Source organism: Crassostrea angulata, chromosome 1 (assembly GCF_025612915.1).
Source record: "Crassostrea angulata isolate pt1a10 chromosome 1, ASM2561291v2, whole genome shotgun sequence".
Classification (NCBI taxonomy): Eukaryota; Metazoa; Mollusca; class Bivalvia; order Ostreida; family Ostreidae; genus Magallana; species Magallana angulata.
In genome coordinates this window covers 767,501-794,462 of record NC_069111.1, presented here as the reverse complement: position 1 = coordinate 794,462, position 26,962 = coordinate 767,501, and the positions used below count along the sequence as shown (strand labels likewise).

At 34.1% G+C, this 26,962-nt stretch overlaps 2 protein-coding genes and 4 non-coding genes across 8 annotated transcripts in view; 3 read left to right on the top strand and 3 right to left on the bottom strand.

The window, feature by feature from the left end:
• Positions 1 to 7,742, bottom strand: LOC128179401 (PDZ and LIM domain protein 1-like). The gene is made up of 3 exons (XM_052846842.1): positions 7,403 to 7,742; positions 3,008 to 3,156; positions 1 to 712 (listed from the first exon to the last, which is right to left on the bottom strand). Exons 1-3 carry the CDS (start codon positions 7,505 to 7,507, stop codon positions 631 to 633), a joined length of 336 nt encoding a protein of 111 aa, XP_052702802.1. The 5' UTR covers positions 7,508 to 7,742; the 3' UTR covers positions 1 to 630.
• A 1,341-nt stretch (positions 7,743 to 9,083) lies between these two features.
• Positions 9,084 to 9,165, bottom strand: Trnas-aga (transfer RNA serine (anticodon AGA)). Its single transcript has one exon. It is a non-coding gene; the product is annotated as a tRNA-Ser (tRNA).
• Positions 9,166 to 10,272: 1,107 nt separating this feature from the next.
• Positions 10,273 to 10,354, top strand: Trnas-aga (transfer RNA serine (anticodon AGA)). Its single transcript has one exon. It is a non-coding gene; the product is annotated as a tRNA-Ser (tRNA).
• Positions 10,355 to 11,918: 1,564 nt separating this feature from the next.
• Trnas-cga (transfer RNA serine (anticodon CGA)) lies at positions 11,919 to 12,000 on the top strand. The gene has a single exon. It is a non-coding gene; the product is annotated as a tRNA-Ser (tRNA).
• Positions 12,001 to 13,078: 1,078 nt separating this feature from the next.
• Positions 13,079 to 13,160, top strand: Trnas-aga (transfer RNA serine (anticodon AGA)). Its single transcript has one exon. It is a non-coding gene; the product is annotated as a tRNA-Ser (tRNA).
• A 463-nt stretch (positions 13,161 to 13,623) lies between these two features.
• Positions 13,624 to 26,962, bottom strand: part of LOC128178615 (metal cation symporter ZIP14-like) — a 40,843-nt gene continuing 27,504 nt past the window's right edge. For 2 of the 3 annotated variants that reach the window (XM_052845983.1, XM_052845898.1), the window contains 6 exons: positions 25,373 to 25,501; positions 24,954 to 25,028; positions 21,208 to 21,429; positions 20,125 to 20,347; positions 18,359 to 18,546; positions 13,624 to 18,101 (listed from right to left, as the gene is read on the bottom strand). In XM_052845983.1, the coding sequence (XP_052701943.1) occupies positions 17,946 to 18,101; positions 18,359 to 18,546; positions 20,125 to 20,347; positions 21,208 to 21,429; positions 24,954 to 25,028; positions 25,373 to 25,501 (993 nt within the window). In that variant the 3' untranslated portion in view covers positions 13,624 to 17,945. The remainder of the gene's footprint in view (positions 18,102 to 18,358; positions 18,547 to 20,124; positions 20,348 to 21,207; positions 21,430 to 24,953; positions 25,029 to 25,372; positions 25,502 to 26,962) is intronic. The other variant, XM_052846063.1, reaches the window with a different exon arrangement.

Here is a 26,962-nt window from a genome sequence, read left to right as displayed (position 1 = left end):
AAAAAAAACTCTCCTTTAGATGATCAATCATCAGTATTTACAAACTGTTATAATAAGACAAATAAAACAACTCAGAAACACTCTATGAATATTGACAACACCTGACCATATTGCACCTCTCGGCCTGATTATCTAACAGTCAAAACATTTTACTGTCCATGACAATCATCACAAATGACGTTTCATTACGTCATAATTTCGTCATCATCAACATTTGAACGATACAATAATGCAATGGAGTTAAAGGCAAGAAATGTAGCATTTTGGAAACGTCAAATAAAGCAAAAAAAAAAGCAAAATAATTTTTTAAAATGTGAGAAATAATGAAATAAAACGGGGAATACTTTAAAGGTTTTTTCACACAGAGCTAATAGATTTTCAGACTTTATAGGCAAATGCTTTTAAATTGAGAAAAAAATCAATAAATTAAAATACTAGAATTAAAAGCACAGACACTAAATGAACTTTGTATATCCCATGTAAAATAAGCAGGTCTTTTAAAACAAATGGCGAATTCAAAATAATATCACTGTAATCCATCCGGCAAGATCTCGTGCACGATAGACACAGAACGTGAATCACGCTACTTCACTGTATACAGGAACCACCCCGTGCACAGGTGTCCAGTATCTACTGTTGCCTCCACGGAGAAAATTTCACAGGTCCTTTTGGTTTGAGCGACTCAATTCTGTCAAGTCCACTTCCTTGGTTTCTGTAACAAAGATAGACACGCGTTAATATATAACTCTCGTTTGTTCTGGTTCCCTTAGAGACCATATCCTTTCATCAATAATCTCCACGGCACCCAGCAATCTTTTGGAAACAATTTCCGTGAATTGTGATTTTTTTTCTGTCTCTCCCTCGTCTAACCCTTCTGAGAAAATCTAATTTTTGAAATAAATACAATCCATGGATGATATATTAAACTGAAAGACTACATGAAATAATCAATGTTTGTACTGTTTCTTTATATGTGTGTTACTTAGGTAAAAATCATATTATTTATCAAAAAATTTAATTTATCATTACCTCTTATTATCTCTCTAATCCGATTATTTTTTACTAAGGAAAGACGTATCTTATTGAGGAAATTAATGGAGTGGGAGATCATAGGGAGTCGGGATCAGACAGAATTAATCAGGACCCTCCGATCTTCGTGCTTTCTAAGGATTATCAGCATATTGTATATGAGCATGACTGTTTCCACATGTCAACATTAAAATGAAGTCATTTGCTAAGTTGGGAACACATCAAACTTCCTTCAAAGTTCATTGGCTGTGTGCGGAGACGCAGAGGACTGTGGGTAGAAAGGGCAACCCGTTTCATCATCGTTGCGTGTTAATTAATACATCCCGCCTCGCTACGATGCATGATTTTCAAATCTTGGGACTTGTTAACTAATGATACCTTACTGAAAAATATTTCATCTATACTACTATATTAAAATAAAAGACTCGAATTTTTTGGCTTTAATACCGAGAAATCGGAAGAGTACCGTGTTTTGTTTTATATATTTCAATTATCATTGGTACTTGAAGACTACCAATTTATCATAGTTCACTCTTCACAACGATCAGGGGTAAATGCAGATATTGGTCTACTTTAAACAATTATACCATAATAAATTGATATCGCTAATTGATTTGCCGATAACCGTGATGGCAATAAATGTGAGAATATTTCTTCCAACCTTTGACTGCTAACAGAAATCAGTTATTTGAATATGAGATAAGACTCATTTAAAAGGTTGATATCACATTAATTTGTCTAATTGGACTGGTTATAACAGTCTTATTTCAAGAACGTTCACCTAAAGTTTCCTGATGTAGGTAAAATGTCCAAATACCTGGAAATCATGTTCATACGTGATTTCATGTGATGTGAGAGGACCAAGCTGACAACTGGTCTTTAAGGAAATAAAAGGTACTACCATTATAAACTCTTTCCTACAAACCGAAAAATTGCCTACCTAATTTTTCCCTAATTTTACAGAAGTTTTTTTTGTTTATAGATCTTTGAGGACTTATTATCTTAAACTAAGAATTTATCATTCAATGGCCACAATCGCAACTTCTCGGGCCTTTCCGGCAGGCTAGGAAAAACACCTCGAATGTATTACCCAGGCGTCCATGACAACCCCCCTTTTTTATAAAACTTGATATAACATGTATAAATACAACACATTTCACGATCTGTTGAGATGTGAGCTATATTTCATTAAAGTAAACGATATACACTAAAGTATAACACAAAAGCGACATACAAGACTGTCTAGCCGATACTTAATTTAATGGGAAGCGACTCCATTTTGTATAAAATTCTAACATCCGGTGATGTAAATACATTCGAGGTGTTTTTCCGAGCCTGCCGGAAAGGCCCGAGAAGTTGCGATTGTCAATGGCCATTCTTATGTCTTAGTTCCGGTCAAAACCATCTGTACATATATATTGTCTCACATGTTTGTTTCCAAGAGCTCCGTATATACGTAAGGCTGTCCCAAGGACGTTCCTAACACATTTACCCTGCGTGCTTTTACATAGCTCAAATAGCGTGTGATATCAATAATGGTATTATATTACCCTTAAAATTCAAATGATATTCTATACATAAGTAAAGTTCATTTATTAATGAAAACCTAACGCAAAAGAATGTCGCCCGCATTTCATTCGAACTGGCGGTCAAAAAACCGTTGGGGTTATACGGAACAGCCCTCTAAACAACATAGATCGTCTCTCTACAGGAGAAACGAGAAATTGGAAATCTGAGCTGTTAGTAGAACAGAAATAAAGTTCTTGTTATCGTGAATGTTACAGAATAACCTTTTCGGTCTCGAAGTGTTTTTTTTAAATATAAAAACTTCGGCTTATGCACTCCTCGGCTTTTAGAACAACTGGAGTTACTATGGGTGATTCAATAACGAACTTGGTGGTTTATATTTCAATCTTGCCTATAGCTAACCATCCCTGTCATTTCATTTATTGAAACTTGAAAAAAAACAACCAATCACCTGAGAACCGTTAATTGAAGGTTATTTCCGCTTTGTCGGATTAAGTTCTGTGCCTGCGCATGCGTCAATTCCCTGGCATTGTAGTTGTTAATTCCTACAACAGCGTCACCTGGCGATAGACGACCAGCGCATGGACTGTTAGCTTGTACCTGGAATTAAATAATACAAATCTCATCATCAATTGTTACTTTGAGAGTTCATATATTTGCAAAATATCTAAAAACTTAATGTGTAATCTTGACAGGTAGCCACGGTACAGATTACATAACAATGACAAGCTTTGTATGACTATCATGTGACACATGACTAGCAACTTTACAGTGACAAGGTTAGCGGGACTTTCATAGAGTGACAGGTAAGGTAACACGCGAACTACATTACGGTTACAAGTTTTATATTACCTACATAAAGAAATCAAAGTACCGAAGAACTGACGGGAGTTGATTTTATCGACGGTTATTTATACAGGTAGTTTCTAATCTGTATTTGAATTACGCACATTTTTATAATAATCTGGAAAATTTATGGATCCAAGCAATATTGAACTCTCGTCTCGTTTAACCAAATGCTCGGCTGTCGCCGTTAATCTCCGACAAACAAGAGAGACTCTCTGCTTGTCGGAGATTTACGGAGACAGCCGAGCGTCCAGTTGAACGAGACTATATTGAACTCTGGCGTAAGAATACATACAATTACAAAAAATATCTAAATTGTTCGTACCATTTAAAAGGTATTTATGAATATGTTTCCTTTAAGAACAATGCTTCGGCATACATTATTTCGGATTTATCAATTATTCTCAAGAACTAATTCTTGTCAGCGGCGATGATTTGTGCTTTGGTCCAAACACTGTTTCACTTTCGGTTTGTTAGAGTAACTGCATAGGAGAGTTGATTAAAATCAACTCCCAAAAAACGAATCACTACATAGTCAAAGGTAACACGTAACGTACATACAGTTACAGGTAACACACGAGCTACATAAACAGATAAAGTGACAGGTAACACGAACCTCTACAAAGTGACAGGTAAGACGCGAATTACTCTAAAGTGAGATGTAACATACGAACTTTTATAGAATGAGATGTACATGTAACACACGAACTAAACCATCTATTACATTCTTGAAGTTAGAGTTTAATCCGTTTATACACAATTTTAAACCAACCCTTGTTTTGATCTTTTCAGTTTATTTATTTATTATTTGATAAATTTCATCAGACAGACTATAACTTAAGAAATGTCAACTGATGTGACAATAAACTTATTATGAATCGATATGTAGCAAGATCCCCGAAGAAAGTAAAATGGCAAAAACTCAGCTAAATCAGAATATAGTAGCTGAATTATCCAGTAGCAATAGTATGGTGGCATAGATATGCCACCACTTGCCAGATAATTATGTCGACTTGACAGATCTTGATGTCGACTTGTCCGATAATTATGTTGACTTGTCAGTTCTTTAAGTCGACTTGTCACTTATCCACGTGATAACCTTTCCACGCCAAATTTGTGCCATCCAGTTGAAATAATAATTTCTGACAAGTTGACATAAGAATCTGACAAGTCGACATAAGCATCTTTTAAGTGGACATAATCATTTGACAAGTCGACATAATTATCAGACAATTCGACATAATTATTTGACAAGACGACATAATATCTGACAAGTCAACATCATTATCTGACACCTCGACTTATAATATGAATGATAATTTTCTTTAAACTGGTGGCCATATTATTTTTTTCTGTCAAATAATTATGTTAACTTGTCTGATCTTTATGTCGACCTGTCAGATATTATGATGCCAAGTAACTGGCGGTTAGTGGCACTAACACTCTTTAAGAACAAAATATTGAGTTTCTAGTCAATATGGTGTTTTTTTGACAAGTCAACATTAAGATCTGACAAGTTGACATAAATATCTGACAAGTCGACATATTCATCTGACAAGTCGACATAATTATCTGACAAGTGGTGGCAGATCTATGCCACCATACAATGGAAATTCCAATCCCTTACAGTTCTACACGGATATGATCGCGACTGACCCTTGTTATATTGGTACTCGATGAAAGGAATTAACCGCCCGAGATCCACGGCGTGGGATAATGCACGCGTCAATTACTGCGTATACATCAGACAATGCAAAAGCATGATAAGACTTGGTTCTGTTTATTTATAGATCTGTTGATATATTCTTTATAATAATACACGCGTTCGGAAGAAAAGAAAACGGCACGGCACGGAGCCAAATCCTAAAGTTTCACGTTGCATGTGACGCACGTACAAACTATAGAAGACGTCATCGAACTGTTGTTTCTGTTAATTTTGTTTCTCGCATTATGACCGGTGTGAGATCGGTCTGTCCGGTGTGAGACACAAATGTGAGCCGGATTTTTTTCTGTCTTACACTGTGTATTACTACGCCGCTGTAAAACTTAAACAAGCATCGTCTGTTGTAAGGAAATAAAAAATTATAGAATAAGCAAACCAGTTAAACAATTGTTTGCTAACCCGATTACATTCTAGCATTTTCTGATTAAAATATTATGTCGATCTATTTGTTACGCGCGGAAGAATAAATCGCAAATAAATTTTGAACGACGTAAGAGAAAGTTGTCGGACATTGGGTTTTTTTTATATAAAATAATGCGAGAAAAATAATCATTCATTATATACTCCTGTGGGATAGTAAAATTCCACCTCGGGAGAGCCTCGTCCTAGACCGTGAATCTTGTCCCCACGGTGGAATTTCACTACCCTCGGGGCCAAGATTCACGGTCTAGGACCAAGATTCACGGTCTAGGACTCGGAGGAGCCTCGTCCTAGACCGTGAACCTTGTCCCCTCGGTGGAATTTCACTATCCTCGGGGCCAAGAATCACGGTCTAGGACTCGGAAGAGCCTCGTCCTAGACCGTGAACCTTGTCCCCTCGGTGGAATTTCACCATCACTCATCGTAATAATGAATGATTTTATTAATTTTGCACCACACAAAGCGCAGCAAATGGTTCTATGTTTACTCGTCCTTTCTTCTCCGTGAAGCGCCTAAAACCTTGCCTTTTTTGTTATTTCAATGTCCATTTACTAGTATATACTAGTAAATAGTGCCTGTTTGGGAGGGTAAACCATTGTCAACCTCCGCTTCGCGTCGGTTGACAATGATTTTCTCGGGGTGTCAGTTTCAACTGTTATCCTCCCAAACAGGCACTATTTATTTTGTTATGCTGAATGTCTTAATTTTTAAGAAAATTTTACTGCTTTTATATAGGAATAACGTGAATTCTACAGTCAACCGACGCGAAGTGGAGGTTGACAATGGTTTTCTCGGGGTGTCAATTTCAGCTGTTACCCTCCCAAACAGGCACTATTTATATAATATTCCCCGGGAACGAGGGTTCAAAACACATAATCAAAATATATGTGTGTCAAAAAAACCCGAAATATTTGACAAAGCATGTGTCTTTGATACTTGTTCAGTTATCTCTTCCCAAGTGTAGAGTACACCCAGTTCAATAAAATTTGCTCAAGAGTCGGATAAATCCACCGTTCTGCTGATAACATTTAGTAATCAATGTACTGATAATCTACAGGCAGGCGCTCGTCGTGTGCCTGCTCGCGTGCATGTGTACTCGGCTAGGGGGACGCTGCTTGGTCGTCCGCTTTACACGCTTTAGGGGGGGGGGGTACTTTGCGTGCCTGATGGCTGTGTGTACTCGGCTGGGGTGGGGCTCTGACTGACTTTCTATGTGATTGATGAAGATAACGTACACAGGTCATGCTTCAGTAAGCACAGTTTGTTAACACAGCGGTACAGAGCACATTACTGATTGGAAGACAGAAACACAGCTCGACGGAATGTCAGATATCACACGTGAAATAGAACAGCCTAATCAAAAGTACATGTTTATGGGTATAAACCTCGTCACACATGGGGTCTAACTGAGGTGTGACGTAATCTCACATTGTTAATCACTAATACCCCTAATCAGTATCTGTCCCGGGCATATATTTCGGTTAAGAAGATGGAATCGCAACTCTTCTACTTTTTCTATTTCTCGTTGGAGGTTATGCTCAAGCACAATCGCTAATTGAAAATGCGGAGCGAACATACAATTGTTCTCGTGTACGTAAAAACTTTTTCAGAAAGGTCAAGTATTGTTGTTAGGGTTTCTTGCAATCTGTGAAACAATGACTACATGCAGAACTTAAAAATTTTCATAAAGATTTGTATAACATAAAACATTTTGATTTAAACAAAAAAATTAAACAAAAAATTCGGAAATAAACCCAGTTGAACTTTCGTAAGACATCTCATATTCAGGTGTAAAGCAGATGCCTGCCCCCCACCCCCCACCCCCCCCCCCCATCCCCGGGTCTGTAAGTCACTTACCTTTTTTATCATGAGCTGCTGGCGGAAGTCCTGACCCCCCTGAAGCCTGAATCCCCACGGCTCCCCAACATTTTGTTTGTTCAGCTGAATGTTCATCGTAGCCATTTTTTGACAGAGTAAAACAATAAAACACTGATAAAAAAAGTCAAATGAACCGAATATTCCTAAACCCCACAAACTCCGCGTAAACTTTGGGATTTTCCTACATTCGTTAGAACCGTTGCACAAGGTCACAATTTGGGGAGAACTGGAGGAGGAGAAAAAAGTTAGCTATAAATAACTCGCCAGATCTACAAATTGTTCAGGTATCTTCGGTGTTTCGGCAGTAGATGTTTCCACTCTCTGAGCAGTTGCAGGCGGTGCTACGTAAACATCGGTAGGAACCCTATCACATTCCGATAAAGATAATTCCAGCAGGTGCCAAAAAAGGCGATCGGCGGTCCGGGCGGATTATCTCTAAGGAATACACCGGCCGGCGAGGGGGGGGGGGGGGGATCAAAGGAACTTATCACAAAATGGCGTAGTGACATTGGGACAGATAATTATATGTTTTTAAAAAGTGAAAAAATTGATCCCATGTATAATCAACATATAACAACTGCCCTTTTTAAGGTCAAATAAAAAGAGAAACACGTATCAAAATATTATGAAATTATGATATTGAACAATGTACATGTGTACCTAACACGAGCTTTTTGGCTTACATTACAAAGAATCGCGAGCTTTGCATCTCGCTTGTTACTATAAGTTTTGCTTAAACATTAAAGAAATTCACAGATAAGATAATCATTGATTGTAAGCATATGAACATTGTACTGAATACAAAGAAGCTATGGATTAACCGGCACTAATTAAAAATAGGAAGTTGCACTGATGACCAGAATCCTGGCCATTAATGATATGATTTCATCATGAACGAAACACCATAAGGAAGTACATAACAGATCGATAAGCTAAGAATTTTCTACTATTCAATTTATCTGAAAATTTAATCAGTTGTTCTTTGGAATGAAATCTAAATATGTAAAATATGCAAACCTACTATATGTATTTGAATTTCCCTTCAGTGGATTGTTAAATGAAATAGCCATTCTTAGAATCTGATTTACCAATCTTGTAATTAAGGTTACTTTTCACGATACTACATAAATTTGTGCTGCTATTTAAACGGGAGCCCTTTTGTTACATAAAGAGATGCACTGAAATGAATTCTAACTGATAACACATGGTAATTTTTGATAAAATATAATGTAAAACTAGCGCTTGTAAATTCTCTTTTCAAACAAAAATTTGAAATACTTAATTCACATATAAATAAAATTTAAAATTGCATTATTGTCATAGCCACATACTTAGTACTTTTGAAAATGCAATGTATATCAAAATAATGAAAATTTTAATGTTGGTTTTACATTTAGTATATATTTTGACGGAGGCGAAAATTACTATGAACGAAACACACTAAAGTTACACATTTTTATAATGATAAGGCTAAATTGCAAAAAAAAAAAAAAAAAAAAAAAATGAACACCATTCAAATGTAGGTTTCAAAACTATAAAATATGCTGTACCTCAATTTTTTTCTGCCTTGGATTGAAATTAACTTTTACACAACATTAATCCATTTCTTTATGTATTTGATAAAATATTCTAAAATATTTATTTTTATGATAAAATTATACGTTGTCGGCAGGATTCGAACCTGCGCGGGGAGACCCCAATGGATTTCTAGTCCATCGCCTTAACCACTCGGCCACGACAACTCATAGAAAAGTTGAAAATGGGGGATTGCTATACGGTTTTATAAAGTGACAGTCGAAAGTGTATTTTCGTGCGGTTTTATGAATTTAAAATGCAAAGCAAAATTTAAATTAGATACATACCTTCTCTGCATGCCTGAGGTTATATAAGTACAGCTTTTTTGAAACTGGAAAAATTAATAATTATTTTTTTTGAATTGATACATTATGAATTCTTGATAATTAAAAAAAAACCCAGTTTTTAACATTGATTTGATAAAAAAAACATTTTCTCTTTTTATTTCATTTACCAAAAAACTATGAGTATCATAAATGATAGTAAAAATGGATTTCACTTTATATATTGTAAAATATTGATAAAATTGCTGCATTTAGGTTTTGAAGTTTTGCACTATTAAATATTGTACAGGGAATCTAATATTTTGTAAAACATCTATATTTATTTGTTTTTTGTTGTGTTTTTTATCGATGTATTTTTCGGGGGGTGGGGGTGTTTAATGGGTCATTGACACCATTGGTTTCCTTTAGATATGTTCCATATGTACATACTAATTCTCTATTTCCTTGCGATGTTTTCCATTCATTTGCGCTCTATTTTGCAGTTCTTTATCTGTAAAAATATATAAGAATTGAATAAATAAGAGCATAGAATACATCAGTACATGTAAGAACACGTAAACATAGAAATCGGTTAATAAATGGGAAGGGTCAATTTGAAGTCATAACAAAATCGACAAAGACGCCACACTTTGTATTTAAAAATATCGCGGTATTTACTCCGTTGAATCAAACAGGCTAAGAATATTAAATGATTTTTAAGGAGAAGAACTAATAAGTTGTTAGAACGTGTTTCTGACCCTATTGAGCAATTAAAAAATACGTATTCCAAACAAATGATTTGCAGATCTATCATCCCTTATATAAATTTCATATATTATTGAATTGAAACAGAGTGCCAACTAGTTGTTTACATATATATTTACTTGAGATTTTAAAGGTCCTCGACAACCCCTGAATATATTACTCCAACAGCTTCAACCGTATTATTTCATTGTTATATATTTTTAAAATATATATTCTGACTAATGCCACCAATGGAAGTAAATAGCAGTTGTCGTGGCCGAGTGGTTAAAGCGATGGACTAGAAATCCATTGGGGTCTCCCCGCGCAGGTTCGAATCCTGCCGACAACGCGAATGTTTTTATTAAAATATTCCGCTCATATGCCACGTACCAGTGTGTACATTTGATATCAATAAATATCAATAAATACTCAGATGATGAGTGGATTAAATTCTACCTCTAACAGGCACGTAGCAACAGAAGGGAGGGTAGGGATAATTTTTCTCGCAGCAAACATTTTTCTTAAATTTACATAAAAAAGTGAATAAAGATGAAATCGGCCGCCCTCCACGGATTAAGATTTTTACGATTTCGAAAAGTTGTAAATTTCGAGAAGGAGAGGGGGTCGGGCCTGGACACCCCCCCCCCCCTGAAGAAAAAAAAATCACTTTATACATGTACACGTAGATCTAGAGAGGGTTTTATTTGCACGTCAAAATTTTGATCCCTTCCTGGTCAAATACTCGAAGTTTTTTTTTTTATAAAGCTATACATTCCTTAGCCACAGCTAGGTGAAGGTATTTATAACAGGTACCTGTAGGTACTGAGAAGACTATTCATAAATTCATAAATTCATCACTGTTTACAAAACCACAACTTAAATTACCCCAAGTGTCTGCGTCTGTTTATCAACATATGTATTACAATTACCTATAAATAGAGTAAAATGCCCAAGGGTTTGATTTAAACAGTATGTTAATATTTTTAACGAAGCCGCTCTTCGAAGGGGATACAATGTATATATGTAAATCATTACTATAATGCTTAATTTATTTTGACAGAATGCATGGTCAATAAATTAAGATAACTCTTAATAAAAGAGATTATGAAATAAAACACAAAATTGTCTCCTAATAAACACAGGTGCTTGGGGTTTTAAAGTATGCATATGCATAATACCTTTAATCGTTGATATGTATATTAGGGATATGAATATGCATTGTTAGGTCATTGCACCACGGTTTGTGTTTTGTAATCTTATTTTTATCTTCTAGTAAACGGTTTATGAAATAAAGTAATAAATCTTATACACACTTAATAAAGAATTTGTTTCCTCTATCGATCTTTAACACACAAGTATTTCTAAATGCCCTCGGTAACTTACTTACTCAACTATTAAGAATTTATCACTTATCTGTAAAAATATATAAGAATTGAATAAATAAGAGCATAGAATACATCAGTACATGTAAGAACACGTAAACATAGAAATCGGTTAATAAATGGGAAGGGTCAATTTGAAGTCATAACAAAATCGACAAAGACGCCACACTTTGTATTTAAAAATATCGCGGTATTTACTCCGTTGAATCAAACAGGCTAAGAATATTAAATGATTTTTAAGGAGAAGAACTAATAAGTTGTTAGAACGTGTTTCTGACCCTATTGAGCAATTAAAAAATACGTATTCTAAACAAATGATTTGCAGATCTATCATCCCTTATATAAATTTCATATATTATTGAATTGAAACAGAGTGCCAACTAGTTGTTTACATATATATTTACTTGAGATTTTAAAGGTCTTCGACAACCCCTGAATATATTACTCCAACAGCTTCAACCGTATTATTTCATTGTTATATATTTTTAAAATATATATTCTGACTAATGCCACCAATGGAAGTAAATAGCAGTTGTCGTGGCCGAGTGGTTAAAGCGATGGACTCGAAATCCATTGGGGTCTCCCCGCGCAGGTTCGAATCCTGCCGACAACGCGAATGTTTTTATTAAAATATTCCGCTCATATGCCACGTACCAGTGTGTACATTTGATATCAATAAATATCAATAAATACTCAGATGATGAGTGCATTAAATTCTACCTCTAACAGGCACGTAGCAACAGAAGGGAGGGTAGGGATAATTTTTCTCGCAGCAAACATTTTTCTTAAATTTACATAAAAAAGTGAATAAAGATGAAATCGGCCTCCCTCCACGGATTAAGATTTTTACGATTTCGAAAAGTTGTAAATTTCGAGAAGGAGAGGGGGTCGGGCCTGGACCCCCCCCCCCCCCCCCCTGAAGAAAAAAAAATCACTTTATACATGTACACGTAGATCTAGAGAGGGTTTTATTTGCACGTCAAAATTTTGATCCCTTCCTGGTCAAATACTCGAAGTTTTTTTTTTTATAAAGCTATACATTCCTTAGCCACAGCTAGGTGAAGGTATTTATAACAGGTACCTGTAGGTACTGAGAAGACTATTCATAAATTCATAAATTCATCACTGTTTACAAAACCACAACTTAAATTACCCCAAGTGTCTGCGTCTGTTTATCAACATATGTATTACAATTACCTATAAATAGAGTAAAATGCCCAAGGGTTTGATTTAAACAGTATGTTAATATTTTTAACGAAGCCGCTCTTCGAAGGGGATACAATGTATATATGTAAATCATTACTATAATGCTTAATTTATTTTGACAGAATGCATGGTCAATAAATTAAGATAACTCTTAATAAAAGAGATTATGAAATAAAACACAAAATTGTCTCCTAATAAACACAGGTGCTTGGGGTTTTAAAGTATGCATATGCATAATACCTTTAATCGTTGATATGTATATTAGGGATATGAATATGCATTGTTAGGTCATTGCACCACGGTTTGTGTTTTGTAATCTTATTTTTATCTTCTAGTAAACGGTTTATGAAATAAAGTAATAAATCTTATACACACTTAATAAAGAATTTGTTTCCTCTATCGATCTTTAACACACAAGTATTTCTAAATGCCCTCGGTAACCTACTTACTCAACTATTAAGAATTTATCACTTCCTCTAGTATGAGTTGTCGTGGCCGAGTGGTTAAGGCGATGGACTAGAAATCCATTGGGGTCTCCCCGCGCAGGTTCGAATCCTGCCGACAACGCGAATTTTTCCACCTTCGTAAGGTTTTTTTAATATAAAAAAAAACTACCTGCATTTTATATTTTCTATGCCAAACTGTTTTAATTATTTAAGCTTAGCTTTTAAATATACACACACACTATATATATATTATAAATATAATAAATAATATAATCACTCAATGGTTTGTCTCTCATTATTTATGTGTATACATGAATGATCTATGGGTTGTTTACATGGTATTTTTTTTTCATCCTTGATTAAATTTACTAATTTTGAATTTATTCCTAGTTCACTAATTTCTCTGCATATTGTTATGAAAAGGTTTATCTTTGATAAACACACAAACACAAACATATTAACTTAGTCAGACTTTTGGTGGGGTACCAAGTGGTGTACCAAGTCCTATATATTCTTTGAAGGATAAAAAATCAGTATATACAATAAAAATGCTGGTACACAAATAAATTGATAAGAAAATGATAGATGATATATTTTTTATGATTTATTTCTTTTGAATTCAATGTATCATTCATCCAGCATTACATTTACACAATGTAAACAAATTGACAGATTCTCTGTAACTCCAAGGAAAGCTGCTTGGCAGCCTGGAGTAAATGTTTCCAAAACTGAATCAAAATAAGGATACATGTTCTAGTAAAAAATTTTTTTTCTGGGAGAAGTCAAATAAAAGCTGTTAGAATGGAATGCATTAGTGTAAGGGTTGGACAATACAGGGGCAACAGCATGATCTTTTAAGGTTACTTATATAAACTTACTAATTATACATTGGAAACAAATACACATACAAGACACCAAACACAATTTTTTTTTAGCTTTGATAAAAAATTCAAAGCGGCAACAATGAGTCAAGTTCTGTTAAAGTGATTCTATTTGGCCGTCATACTAACATGTCTTGTATGTAAATATAAAATTATATATTATACAATTTATATTACAAATACTGGAGAATGATTTCTTTACAATTGTTGAAGCTGGTTTGTGATTACAATTAAGACAAAGTATATCACCTGACTCAAAAATAGCCAAGTGGAGCAATACTTGATCCAAATGCATTCAAAACTAATTAAGGTATATAATTGTCCTTCAAAAGGCCCAGTAGTATAAGCATTTGATATAAAAGGTTTAACATACACAACAAACATCAAACACAAAAAGACACACCCCCCCTCCCCGATCCATGCATTTCCATTAACAATGGGTATTGATATAACAAACAAAAGTTGATTGTGATTAGCAAGTTATATAGTGTAGGTCATATTCAAAATTAAAATTTCAATGACAAAGGATAATTATTATCTGATAATATTATTATCCAGTCATATAAAGCCCTCACAAGGGTCATCCCCATAGACAAAATCTGGCAGTAACTAATTTATCATTTATTGATAATTATACATATACTAAATTCTCAAATAAGCAGAAACTGCTTTGTGCCAAAATCACTATACCAGATGACTTGAATGACTTAAACAATGCACTAGGATAACCTGAATGCATTATGATGACTTTGCTCTCCCACTATGACTGACATTATAGTACATTACATACACCACTTAGATGACCAGACTTGTACACAATGTACTGGGCTAATAGACTTGTACACTGTACTAGGATGACTTGATCATGACTGATTTAAACATAGTATATGGATTACTTGACAACCTTACACACTAAGCTAGGATGACTTGATCAACTTTATACACTGTACAAGATGACTCTAACATCATATATGCAGTACTAGGTGACTTGAATGACTTAAATACACTGTACTAGGTGACTTGATCGACTTATACACTGTACTAGATGACTTGAATGACTTATACACTGTACTAGATGACTTGAATGACTTATACACTGTACTAGATGACTTGAATGACTTATACACTGTGCTAGATGACTTGAATGACTTATACACTGTGCTCGATAACTTGAATGACTTATACAAACACTGCACTAGGATAACCTGAAAGCAATGCAATGACTTAACTCTCCTATTATGACCTAGTACATATAAGTTAGATTACAAGACCTGTGCAGTGTTCTAGGATGACAGACTTGTACACATTGTATTCGAATGATCTGACTAGAAACAACACACTAAAATACTGGTAAATAAAAAATAAACCCAAACCATCAACAAAATAATCTAAGCCCTTCAAACCATGTGACTGTTGAGTTTGTTCATTAACAACAGTACTGTTCTCTGTACAAGTTCTATATAATGTACACGTTCTATATAATGTACACGGTCTATATAATGTACACCTTCTATATAATGTACACCTTCTATATAATGTACATGGTCTATATAATATACACCTTCTATATAATGTACATGGTCTATATATGTACATGGTCTAGTATGTGAATACTGGCACTGGGATGAGGGGTTTTACACTCAGATCAATAAATTGTAAACATGTCATCATTGACAAAAATAAAATGTAAGTACATGTACATGTCGTACTCATGAAAAAGAAAAGAAAATACTTCATTTTTGTAAAAAAAAAAAAAAAGAGGCTAAAGTTAAAAAAGGATCAGTCGAGAAGCAAACAGTCAGGGCGTTGTAATCGAAAAAGTGAACAATAAAATCCAAAAACTGGACAGGTTAATGAGCCATTGATACAGGACTTGGATTGAAGAATTTGACTACAATCATGTCTTGTGGACAGGCATGGATCATAAGATCAGATAAAGAGATGTCTAAGGATTGAATTGGTATCACTGATCAGTGCTTGTCCGAGAGACGAAATCCTGTCCACTTGATTAAGCTTACACAAGATCATAAAATCTATCAATATATACATGCATCCCTTAATGTGATTAATAAGGCCTTCACAACATCAACATATATGAATTAATGTAACACAATGTGGACTCTGTGTATAGAATGGTGATCTAGAGAGTCCAAGAACTTTTGTTCTTATCAATAGAATGGTGATCTAGAGAGTCCAAGAACTTTTGTTCTTATCAATAGAATGGTGATCTAGAGAGTCCAAGAACTTTTGTTCTTATCAATAGAATGGTGATCTAGAGAGTCCAAGAACTTTTGTTCTTATCAATAGAAACAGTGGAGGAAGTATAATGTTATATCATAAATAAATAGGGTCAGATCATTAAGTAACCTTATAATAACAATAATAATATCACACTGTCAACACAGCTGTTGTTGAGGAAACATTAAACACACTCTACTTATACAAATGATATTATTCTTCTATTAAAAGAGCCATGCTGAATAAATACTTTTCCCATTAATAACTCATCCATTTGAAGAGTTAACGTTAGATTAATACACCAAGTTTATCATTGTTGAGGACATATTTCAATATATAGCAATTACATTACATGAATCTGAAACCTTTTACAGATCATTTTCAAATAAAGAATTGTTAAAGTATACGGTCACGGTGTGATATTCTGTGCTTAAACTCGTAAAACATCCACTTACACTACAGTTCTTGTATATTAACACCACACAAAAACTGATCAGTGTTACAGCTTACACTTGTCAATAAATGTATATGTAAATGTAATAATGTAACAGCTTTCATGTTTAGAATAGTTGTTTCACATTGTTCTTGCATAAAATCAATCTTATAAGTAATTTATCAAAGCATTTTACACTTGAAAATTAACGCTAAGTGGACACTCATAAATTAATGTAACACTAATAAATATATAACATTCAAAACCTCTAAATCAAAAATTTATAGATATTTGTATATAAATGTCACAATTTGTACTAAATCTTTGCAGCATTTTGAAATCTAGCTGCTTTTTACAGTGAACATAATTACTATCAAAAGTAAGTAAATCATTTCTTTAAAAATGCTAGAACATACATTTTACACTCATCAATAAATTACATTCAACTTTACAAAATTATTATTATTTAAATGATTCATCTTTTCTAAATCATTCTTAAATGATAACTTTAAATGTTTACTTCAAAGTCTTCTCACAAAACACTTGTAGATGAGTGTGTAAACCTTAACTTTACAATGAGAAGGGAGATCTCCATATTGGACAATTAAACTTACCAGAGGTGTGCAATGGGTTATACATTGTATGAATTACACAAGAGGTGTGCAGTAATTTATGTATTGTATGATATACATCAGAGGTGTGCAGTAATTTATGTATTGTATGAATTACAATGTTTGATACCTGGCTAGCTCCCTGAGATGTGTGCGTGACTTTGGTCATTTATCAATCAGAGTTCTACTGACAGACATACGGATTAACAAAGATCTGTTTAACACTGCTAACACTACTGAATAAACTGTACCATCTTCTAAAGCACTTCAATAACTTTTCTCAGGACTGTTTCCTGAACTTTCTTACAAATTTTACATTAATCCTGTAACATATCTCAGGCCTGCTATGATTACATCTCAGCCCTGTAATATTTATATCTCAGGCCTGCTATGATAATATCTTAGTCCTGTAACCTATCTCAGGCCAGCTATGATTACATTTCAGCCCTGTAATATTTATATTTCAGGTCTGCTACGATTATAAAAGAAGTATTTAATAAACATATCTCATATCAATTTGAATGTCTCAGGTTTGTACGATCACAGCCATGTACTCATCAATGCACATCTCAATTGCTAACTTGTACATGAAAAGACTTATATCAATTAATTCTGGTCTTTTAAAACCCTGTATAACATGTGTATTGAATGATATGAATGTTATGATACAACAAGAAAATGCATCAGCTTGAATGCCAGGCCATTCTTGGCACCAAGTAGAAATGGACCCTCAATCCTAGGCGTTAGTCTCCTATATTGATCTGGCTTCCATACAGCGCCATGATGAATATGACCCCGAACCCAAAGAGCATGCCCACATTCTGAACAACGAAGATCCAGGCCGTCCCAAACATCTTACGGTATTCCTCGTTCTCTGCTGCACTGTTCATCTCCGGCATCTAAAAATAGTTCAAAGTCACAGGAATCTTTATTTTTTACGCAATGGTAAATCTATTTGGAAATTTCTCCAAAAAATTCATACCAAGGGTAAAGCCCTACAGAACAGTCAAATTGCAAAAAAAAACCAAACCCAACATTTATATTGAGCTACTCTCTATGATAAATTTGGTGGAAATTACAAAAACTTGAGCTTTTGAACTATTGTATGGAGATGCATTCTAATGAACAATTGTAAATTGGATTGTTTGTGCCCTACCATGTCGACCAGAGAGATGTAGAGGAACATCCCGCCGGCGATGGCAAAGATCCAGGTGTGAGCGGTGGTGTTAGCGCCGACGATCAGACCCAGGACCAGCCCCAGGTAACACATGCAGGCTGACAGGAAGTTGTACATCAGCGCCTTCTTTACCGTCATCCCTGAGTTCAACAGGATAGCAAAGTCACCTGCACAAACAAAAATAACAAAATTGTATAAAGTCATCCTTGAATTCGACTGGGTAGCAGAGTCACCTACAGGCTTCGGGATCATGAAACTGTCTTAAATTTAAGTCAGAATTTTGTCTTAAATCTAAGATTTAGACTTTATTAAGATTGCTTACTTAAGTGGATCACAAAACGATCTAAGAAAAAACTTAGCTAAGATTTGTCTTAGCTTAGACGTCATAGTAACTCACGCGATTTTACGACCGAATTTGTTAAAAATTGGAACTCTTCTTCGTTTGAAGATTCCTATCGGCTGCATTGTAAACATTATCATATATCACAAAGTTATAAAATTATATTTAAAAGATGCTTCACATAAATATTAGCATAGTTTCTTACTGGATAACATGTCAGTCATTTTACAGACGTGTTTACACACTTTCACTTTAACAAAGGGAAATAACTTCAATAGCAAAGGGAAAACTTTAGACTATAGATAGAAAACCCGAAGACGAGGGAGCTGATTTCTTTGCTGATCATTTCTTCTTAAAAATCTGAGTGTCGCCATTTTGAACTTACTTAGTAACAATCTTTATACTTTAAGTATACTTAAGTCTGCCTAATAGCAGTCTTAAGATTTAAGACAATATTTCAGACTTAATCCTAAGTCATTTTTTTGTGATCCACTTGAAGAACAATCTTAAAATTTAAGTGCAAATTCATTGACTTAATTCTGACTTAAGATTTAAGACATTTTCATGATCCCGGAGCCAGGAATTAAGAAAACAAGAGATGGTTTTGAAACACTTATGCCCCCTAAAAATTGCTCGATCGCACCCAAAACATAACTTAAGCTTGATATTATAATGATAAATCTGCACACCAAATATCTTTACAGTATGTCTAACCTCTGCGAAGAAAAAAAATGAAAACTGCAAATAATTGCAATTTTTTTTAGTGCAAGGAGCATCACTCTGTGAAAAATAGATTGATTGTACCCAAATCAGAACTTGACCTAACAATAAAGCTGTTGACTAAATTTCATTTTAGTATTTGCCACCTCTACAAAGTAAATGGACAAAACTTTTGGAGTGACTTTCTGACAGACAGTAGTGATGCAATATGTCCTCCCTTCTTCAAAGAGGAGCATAACATACTGTATTATTAGTCATCCCTGAATCATATTACGTAGCAAAATCACCTACACGAAACAATTTCTATAAAGTCATCTCTTAATTCAACAAATAAGCAAAATCATCTACACCCATGAAGACAAAATAAATTGTATTAATTATCACTAAATTCAACAAATTAGCAAAATCACCTACACCAATTTCCCAGGTAAGACAAACAAACTGCATGTCATCCATGAATTCAACAAGTTGGGAAAACCACCTAATACACCTACTTAATGAAGGCAAACAAATTACATCATGTTACCTTACCAGGGACCCCTTCACAAGTTAAAAAAAAACCCAAATTAAATCATCTTCCTAGACCTGCTAATTGTTTTACTGAAAAACAGGAAGAGGAAGGGTTTTGGGGCAGCAGATTTCAAGATACTTATGAGTTTCGGAAGAAATCTAACTTGTAGGTTACCTAACTCATGAGGTAGCTCCTCACATATAACGGCCAGCGATATACTCATCCCGGCAAAGATACTGTCCGTGAAGGCAGCTCCAATCGACAGCCCATCCAGAAAGTTGTGGAGTCCGTCTCCAAATATGATCATCCATGCGATGGTCTTGACTTCTCCTCGCTCCTGCTGGATGATGACCGGTTCATCTTCGCTGGAGGAACTTCCATTCTCCACTTTGCTGTCCTAAAATAAACAGAACTGATGTAACTCTAATAAAATAGATGCTTGATTATTCTTCGTGCAAAATATGGGTATCAGAAATAAGATTGAACATGAAGATTAATGAAGGCCCATGTTTGTTCTACAATAAATGCTCCCATAATGAACATGATGAATTATGCTTGTAAAATAAGTCAAGTTATCATACATAAATCTGAAATTTCCATACATTACTGCATTCTTATTAAGATTAATAAAAATCAATTGTTGTCAGTTTAGTAAACATCAATACATCCAGCTAAATGACCACCATCTTGTCATTTAAGGTGTTATGCGACACCTGTCGATATCGTGGATAAAAGTACATTAAAAATCAAAATACTTTAAATGTTTTCAAATTTCACCGTATTTGACCACAACAAAATAGTTAAAATTGTTTAGAAAGGGAAAAGTTATAAAGATCCAGTGGGATTCAAACTTTTGACTCGCAGATTCATAGCTAACGATCAGACCAACAGCACTACGCTGATAGATAACGATTTTGGTGGTAAATAATGATATAAAATTATATTTGATTTCATTGTTTATTTTGATAAAAGTTATGTCACAATATGGAGGTGTCCCATACCATCTTAATGCAACAAGTATTTTTAAGACAGACAGAGGAATGGGCAGAAATACTGACCTGGTCTTCTGACAGTGTACACAGATTATGATTGCAGACAGACAGACAGAAAAACAAACAGACAGATGTACCAACTTTGTCTTTAGACAGTTTACACACAGAGATGAACAGTTTGACAGACAGAAGGGCAGACAGAGAAACACAGATGGACAAACAAACAGACAAACAGACTGACGGACAAACAGACAGACAGACTGACCTTATCTTTAGACAGAGTACACAGGGTGTCCTGACTGCCCTGGAAGAAGCTGGCCTTGAGTTCCTGTCTGGACTCAGTCGAGTGTTTGAGTGAGTCTGTGGGTAGGGTCGAGGTGTCACTGTACTTCTGTCGGTCCGTGGTCGGTGTCTGGGTCTTTATGGTGGCCCCACTACTCTTGTTGTGTACTACGTACGTATTACTGCCGTCTGCGTCTTTTTCTCTCTGAAACAGGATTCATAAGTGTTACCTCAAATTTCTGAGAAAGGTGCAAATTAGATACTTATACCTGTTCAAACACTCTTTTGTTTCATTAGATAGAAAAGAAGTTCATAATCCAATGGAAGATTATGTTGCTAACATATTTTTTTACCAATAAAATTTGAAATCCTTACTCTCTAAAACAAGCTTCACCAGAATCGCCATGTTTTTTGGAAAAGCTTCAAATGAAATGTTTATACCTATTGGAAAACTTTTTTTCATAAAAAGAGCTTTATAATGCAATTTCAGAAGTTGTCAATATTTTTTATAACCACAGGATTCATGTTCACCAGTTTCTGGAAAAGCTTTCAATAAAATGTTTACAGCTAACTGAAAATCTCCTTTCTTTGTAAAAACCATGATTTATATAATTCAATGCCAGACAGTTATCAATATTTTTTATCAACAAAACCTGGCTTCATTTGTACCTGGCTTAATGTTACAGTATATATTTGCTCATTACCTTGACCAATGCCTTCAATGATTAATTACATTGTTTTTGTTACATTATTTTTATCATTGTTCTAGGTACCAATGGACCAGCTCATAAAGCAAAATGACATGCAATTTTTCCAATGTCAAGAAAAGGTCACTCATTCATAATGAATGTCTTCCTGCATTCGTCTCCATATTTCCCATGTTACAGATAATGTACAGAAATGCTAAGACCATTTATCAGGGATTCAATTTTTTTTTTGCTTTAAAAAAGTTACTTCTAGGAAATGAAGATGTACGTGATTAAATAAATCACAGACATGAATAGAATCATTATGGCCAACAATCGAATGGCCGACGGAATGCAGTGAGAAAGCACTTAAATAGTTGCAACGAAATTCAAATTTTGTTTACTTTGACAAATTATTTCTGATTTAAAAGCTTGTTCCTTTGAAGGAACCGCCAACATTATCTTGTTAATTTTTTAATATTTAAAGTTTTGATGATCAAAGCATTCCACACAAAACAAGCTACAGGGTTTTGTACTGCTGATTAATTAATGATGTTGAAATTTATGGACTTGTACTCTATACAATGTCTGATATCTAAATATGTTAAAAAAAAACCCAGGAACTTTTCATCAGGAAACGTTTGTTTGCTATAAAATGAAATGAAGACGTGATAGGATAAATTACAAATATGAATGGAATGGCTGACAGAATGCAGCGACAGCTCATGAGGTGGCACAGAATTCATTCTGGCATCTCTGTTACTTCAACAAATGATTTCTGATTAAAAAGTTTGCTTCTCTGAAGAAAACAACATTATTTTGTCAAGTCATTCAAAGTTTACATGATCAAAGCATTTCATACAAAACTTGAAGCCAGAGGGAGTGGTATATTGCTAATTAATTTATAAAATGTTGAAAGATATAGACATGCTTTCTGGTTTCTTTGTAAATTTCGATAATTCCTTTTATGGACTGACCTATTACTTTGTACAAAATAAGGAGTAATTTAGATCAATTTTATATTTAATATATCATTATATATTTCATAATTAGATACCAGTAGTCTGTTAATTGTATAGAATTATTTTGGTTTGTATTCAAGAGGAATTTATGTCATGGTCAGAGAATGCATATTCCACAATATCATTAAACAATATCTTTGTCTGTGATATCACCATGAATCTATTTTGTTATGTATAGTTCCATACATTTTATTAATGACTTCTCTAATATTTAATCATACAATTGCTAAATATTATATAAATATAAGTACAAGTAAGAAGGAATCATTCTTTGAATATTATGAGGTGCAGATCTATCAATATCATGAAGTCTTTTGTCGCCTTGATGGACGCTGCAATTCTATAAACCAAACATTACATTTCAAAAAACAAAACTCAAAAGTTCATAATTGGAAAGAGAGATTTGATTTGCATGTGATAAACACTTGAATTAAGCATTATAAGAAAGCAACAAGTTGGGTCAAGGTCACAACACAATGATGAGGTCAACTTAAGGAGCATTCTCACTTCATGCATGCACTCTTACTACACGTACATTGCTATACTAATACGTGTATACATGTAGCCATAGATACAGATCTGTTACATAAAAGATAAAAAAATTGCCGAGGTACAATGTTCTTAACAGCAATATAACTTATTGTAATAGAGGAGAAGGAATGACGACAACTAGGCTTGAACCCAGGACCCTTCAGTCTAAAAACCAACGGTCTACCGACCGAGCTAAAGGGTTAACCCACTAGCTAATGCTATAGTAGGTGCTAGTAGAAGCTTAGAAGTACTGAGCCTATTATATAACTTATACACACTATTACACTACCACGTTGAAATGACCCTACCTGCTTAGTTTGGAATACACCAAAGAATTGAATAATAGCTACAAGAATATACTGATTTCATGGCAATTTACTAAAAGACTAAAACTTAGTGAAAATCTAATTTCATACTATAATGGTAGATATCAAATGCTTTATGTGAGGTTATCCGATTATGACAGACATTATGTGTATCAACTAAATATGGTGTAGATATCAGTGTAGATATGAGACACTGTATGCACTATATCAATCAATATGGTGTCATTCATAGGAAGTATAGTACATGGGATGATATCAAATATTTCATGTATGTAAAAAGATCACATAATGTAATGATTCTGAAGATTCTTCTTGGTTCAAACAAAAAGATGAGGATATGTCAAGATATCTTGTGTAATAATAAAATACATGTACATTTTACTGTGGTTTCTATAATATTGGCGGACATAAATTTTTGTGGAATGAAAGAAAGTCAGTTTCAAGGATATGTTAACTCATGATGATCCTATATCTACAATGTATCATTAGAAATTGCCCTTAAAATTTAAAAATTAATTTCGTAGATCAACTCTACAACAAAATCAATTTCACGAAAGTTGCATATTATACCGAATATTAATGAAACCACAGTATGGCCTCAATGATAGAGTAATGATTGCATAGATCAGTCTGCTGTATACAGGGAAATATTCGCCCCCGTTTATTTTCGCCCCTCTCATCCTCGTTGTCAGCGGGCGAATTTAAGACTGGGCAAATTCCTTATGTCTCAAATTATTTCTCTTAAAACACAACAATGTCTGGGTGAATTCAAGACAGAGTGAAACTGTTTGCATGTGTAGAAGGGCGAAAATAAAACAGAGCAAAAATAACCATGTATACAGTACTTTGTGTGTATAAACGTAATAAGATGATGTCAAGATTTCAAATAGATGACAGGAACTTGGGATACTTTATGTCAGTGCAGTATCTGATACATTTTCTGTACCAATCCATTGGGATGTAGATCTTAGGTACTTTGTACTTGTTTCACTCCAATAAGTGGGAGCTATCAGATAATTTATGTGTATCTATCACACAGGGTGGCTAAACCTGAATCTGAGATATAAGTACCATACACTAGCTATCAATGCTATACAGCTACAACGTCAACTGTATGCATGTTTGAATTGTTTGAATATAGGTCACTACAAAGAAATTATTTACCTCTGGAAGAAACGGCTTGTCGAACTCGTTGGAGTCTGTTTGAGCGTCTGAGTAGTGAGCTCGGGCTGGTTTTCTCTGTACAAATGGAGGGAAACAACGACCATGGAAGGTTACATACAACAAGCAGGCCAGCATTACACACACATGCAGCAGTCCATAAGATTACTAAGGAATTTAATTCATTGCCAATCTCTTGACAATAAAGAAAGCAGGCTAATATCAGATATTACATTTTCATTCAGTAAATACCGCTGTTTGTATTTTTGATGATGTGCAGTTGTTTATGAATGATCAATTAAGAAATAGTTCATTCAGTTATTTGATAATCATATAATGAAATGCAGAAACATGCTTAAGACTTACATTTACAAGTGCCTTAATTGTTGACTTGAATAACTATTGATTTTTTTTTTACCTACCTTTCTGACTTGGAGAACTATTTTTAGAATTCTTTCGATTAGGAAAAAGAGATAAACCCCGCCCCCCACAGTGAGGGCCTTCCACAGGTAGTCATGGTTACCAGTGGGATCCTGGAGAAACCCAAATGCCTGAAGAGAAAAGAAACAATAGTTTTGAGCGTCGAGTGTGCATTGCTTAATACTTTATTTTTTCTTGTTATAGATTCCATTCTTATAAAAGCTCTGACTCAAGTTTGCTCGTTTAACATCAATATTCCACCATCAATACTTCTTATTTGTTACTAATAACAGTAAATATGACTTCTAGATTCCCTAGAAATATTGGGGAAAGGAGACACATGAAGGCAAGCCGCCGCAATCATTCTTTGCTTTTATTTCAAATTTATCATTTCCTTCCCTTTAGAATGTGTCAGTTACATTCAGAAGTTTCATAAGCATCAGATTTATTTGATTGCCAATGGCATCATGATAATAAGAAAGAGGAGTTTAATTCACTTGTTTAAAATTTCTGACCTTCACCTTGTCAACGTACAAAATCAGCAAAGAAATATCTCCCGTTATAAGCACATACGAAATAATGAGATTAATACTCCCGCAATGCTAATTTCAAATGAGACAAATATGAATTTAATTAAAGTAATTAAAATATAACATTAAAATCATAAAGGTCAGACTCTGTGATAGTCATATATCTAAAAAAAACAATCCGGAACTGAAAAAACAAATTTAGTTACAATGATAAAAAAAATTAAAATTGTCAGAATTTCCCAGTAAATATTAATATATACTGGTATAATGTAATACATTTAGAAATTTCTGTATCCAACATGATGATATCTGTTCATTTGTTATAGAGAAAAATATGAAATAGTGAAAAAAATCCCTCCCTATTAATAGCAGTAAAGGAAAAAATCCATGAAAAGCTCTTCTGTGGTTAACACCTTGAATATGTTTATAATCTTTGTCTTGAAGATGCAACAAGTTATTTGAAAATTTCCTCACTTTCTCCTATGGTACAATGCAACTCGATATTTCAGAAAATTGATCCCACAGGACTATGATTTTTCTTTGATGAGCTTGCATTAACCTGGATATAAACTCACAAAACGTTATCAATATTTGCATACGTCCATTATTTAAATGTAAAAAGGAGAATCAAATATTACAAACACTTTCAAAATTTCCAAAACACTACAATCTTATCAATGATTTCGAATTTCATTTATATTAATGCCCTATAGGGTCACTTTGTCAATTTATTTGACTACTAAATTTAAACAGCTTCCAAGAATCATTATTCAAAATAATGAATTACTTTTTTATTTATGATAAATATATTTCCTTATAATTATAGAAACTTTTGGTTTATATGAAATAGTAATAAAATAACCCACAAACCACTGCCCATTTTACAGATTATCAATTTCCCCAAAATTTTTAAGCACATGTGTAACTTCTATGTAAAAAAAGTCTCATGCCTTGCTGGATGCACATGTGTTTTATGCTACTAGATTGTAAATGAAGTTTTATTTAAAAAGATGTCAAAAGGATTTTCCCAAGAAGTTAGTATTAAATTTATAGACAGTATCT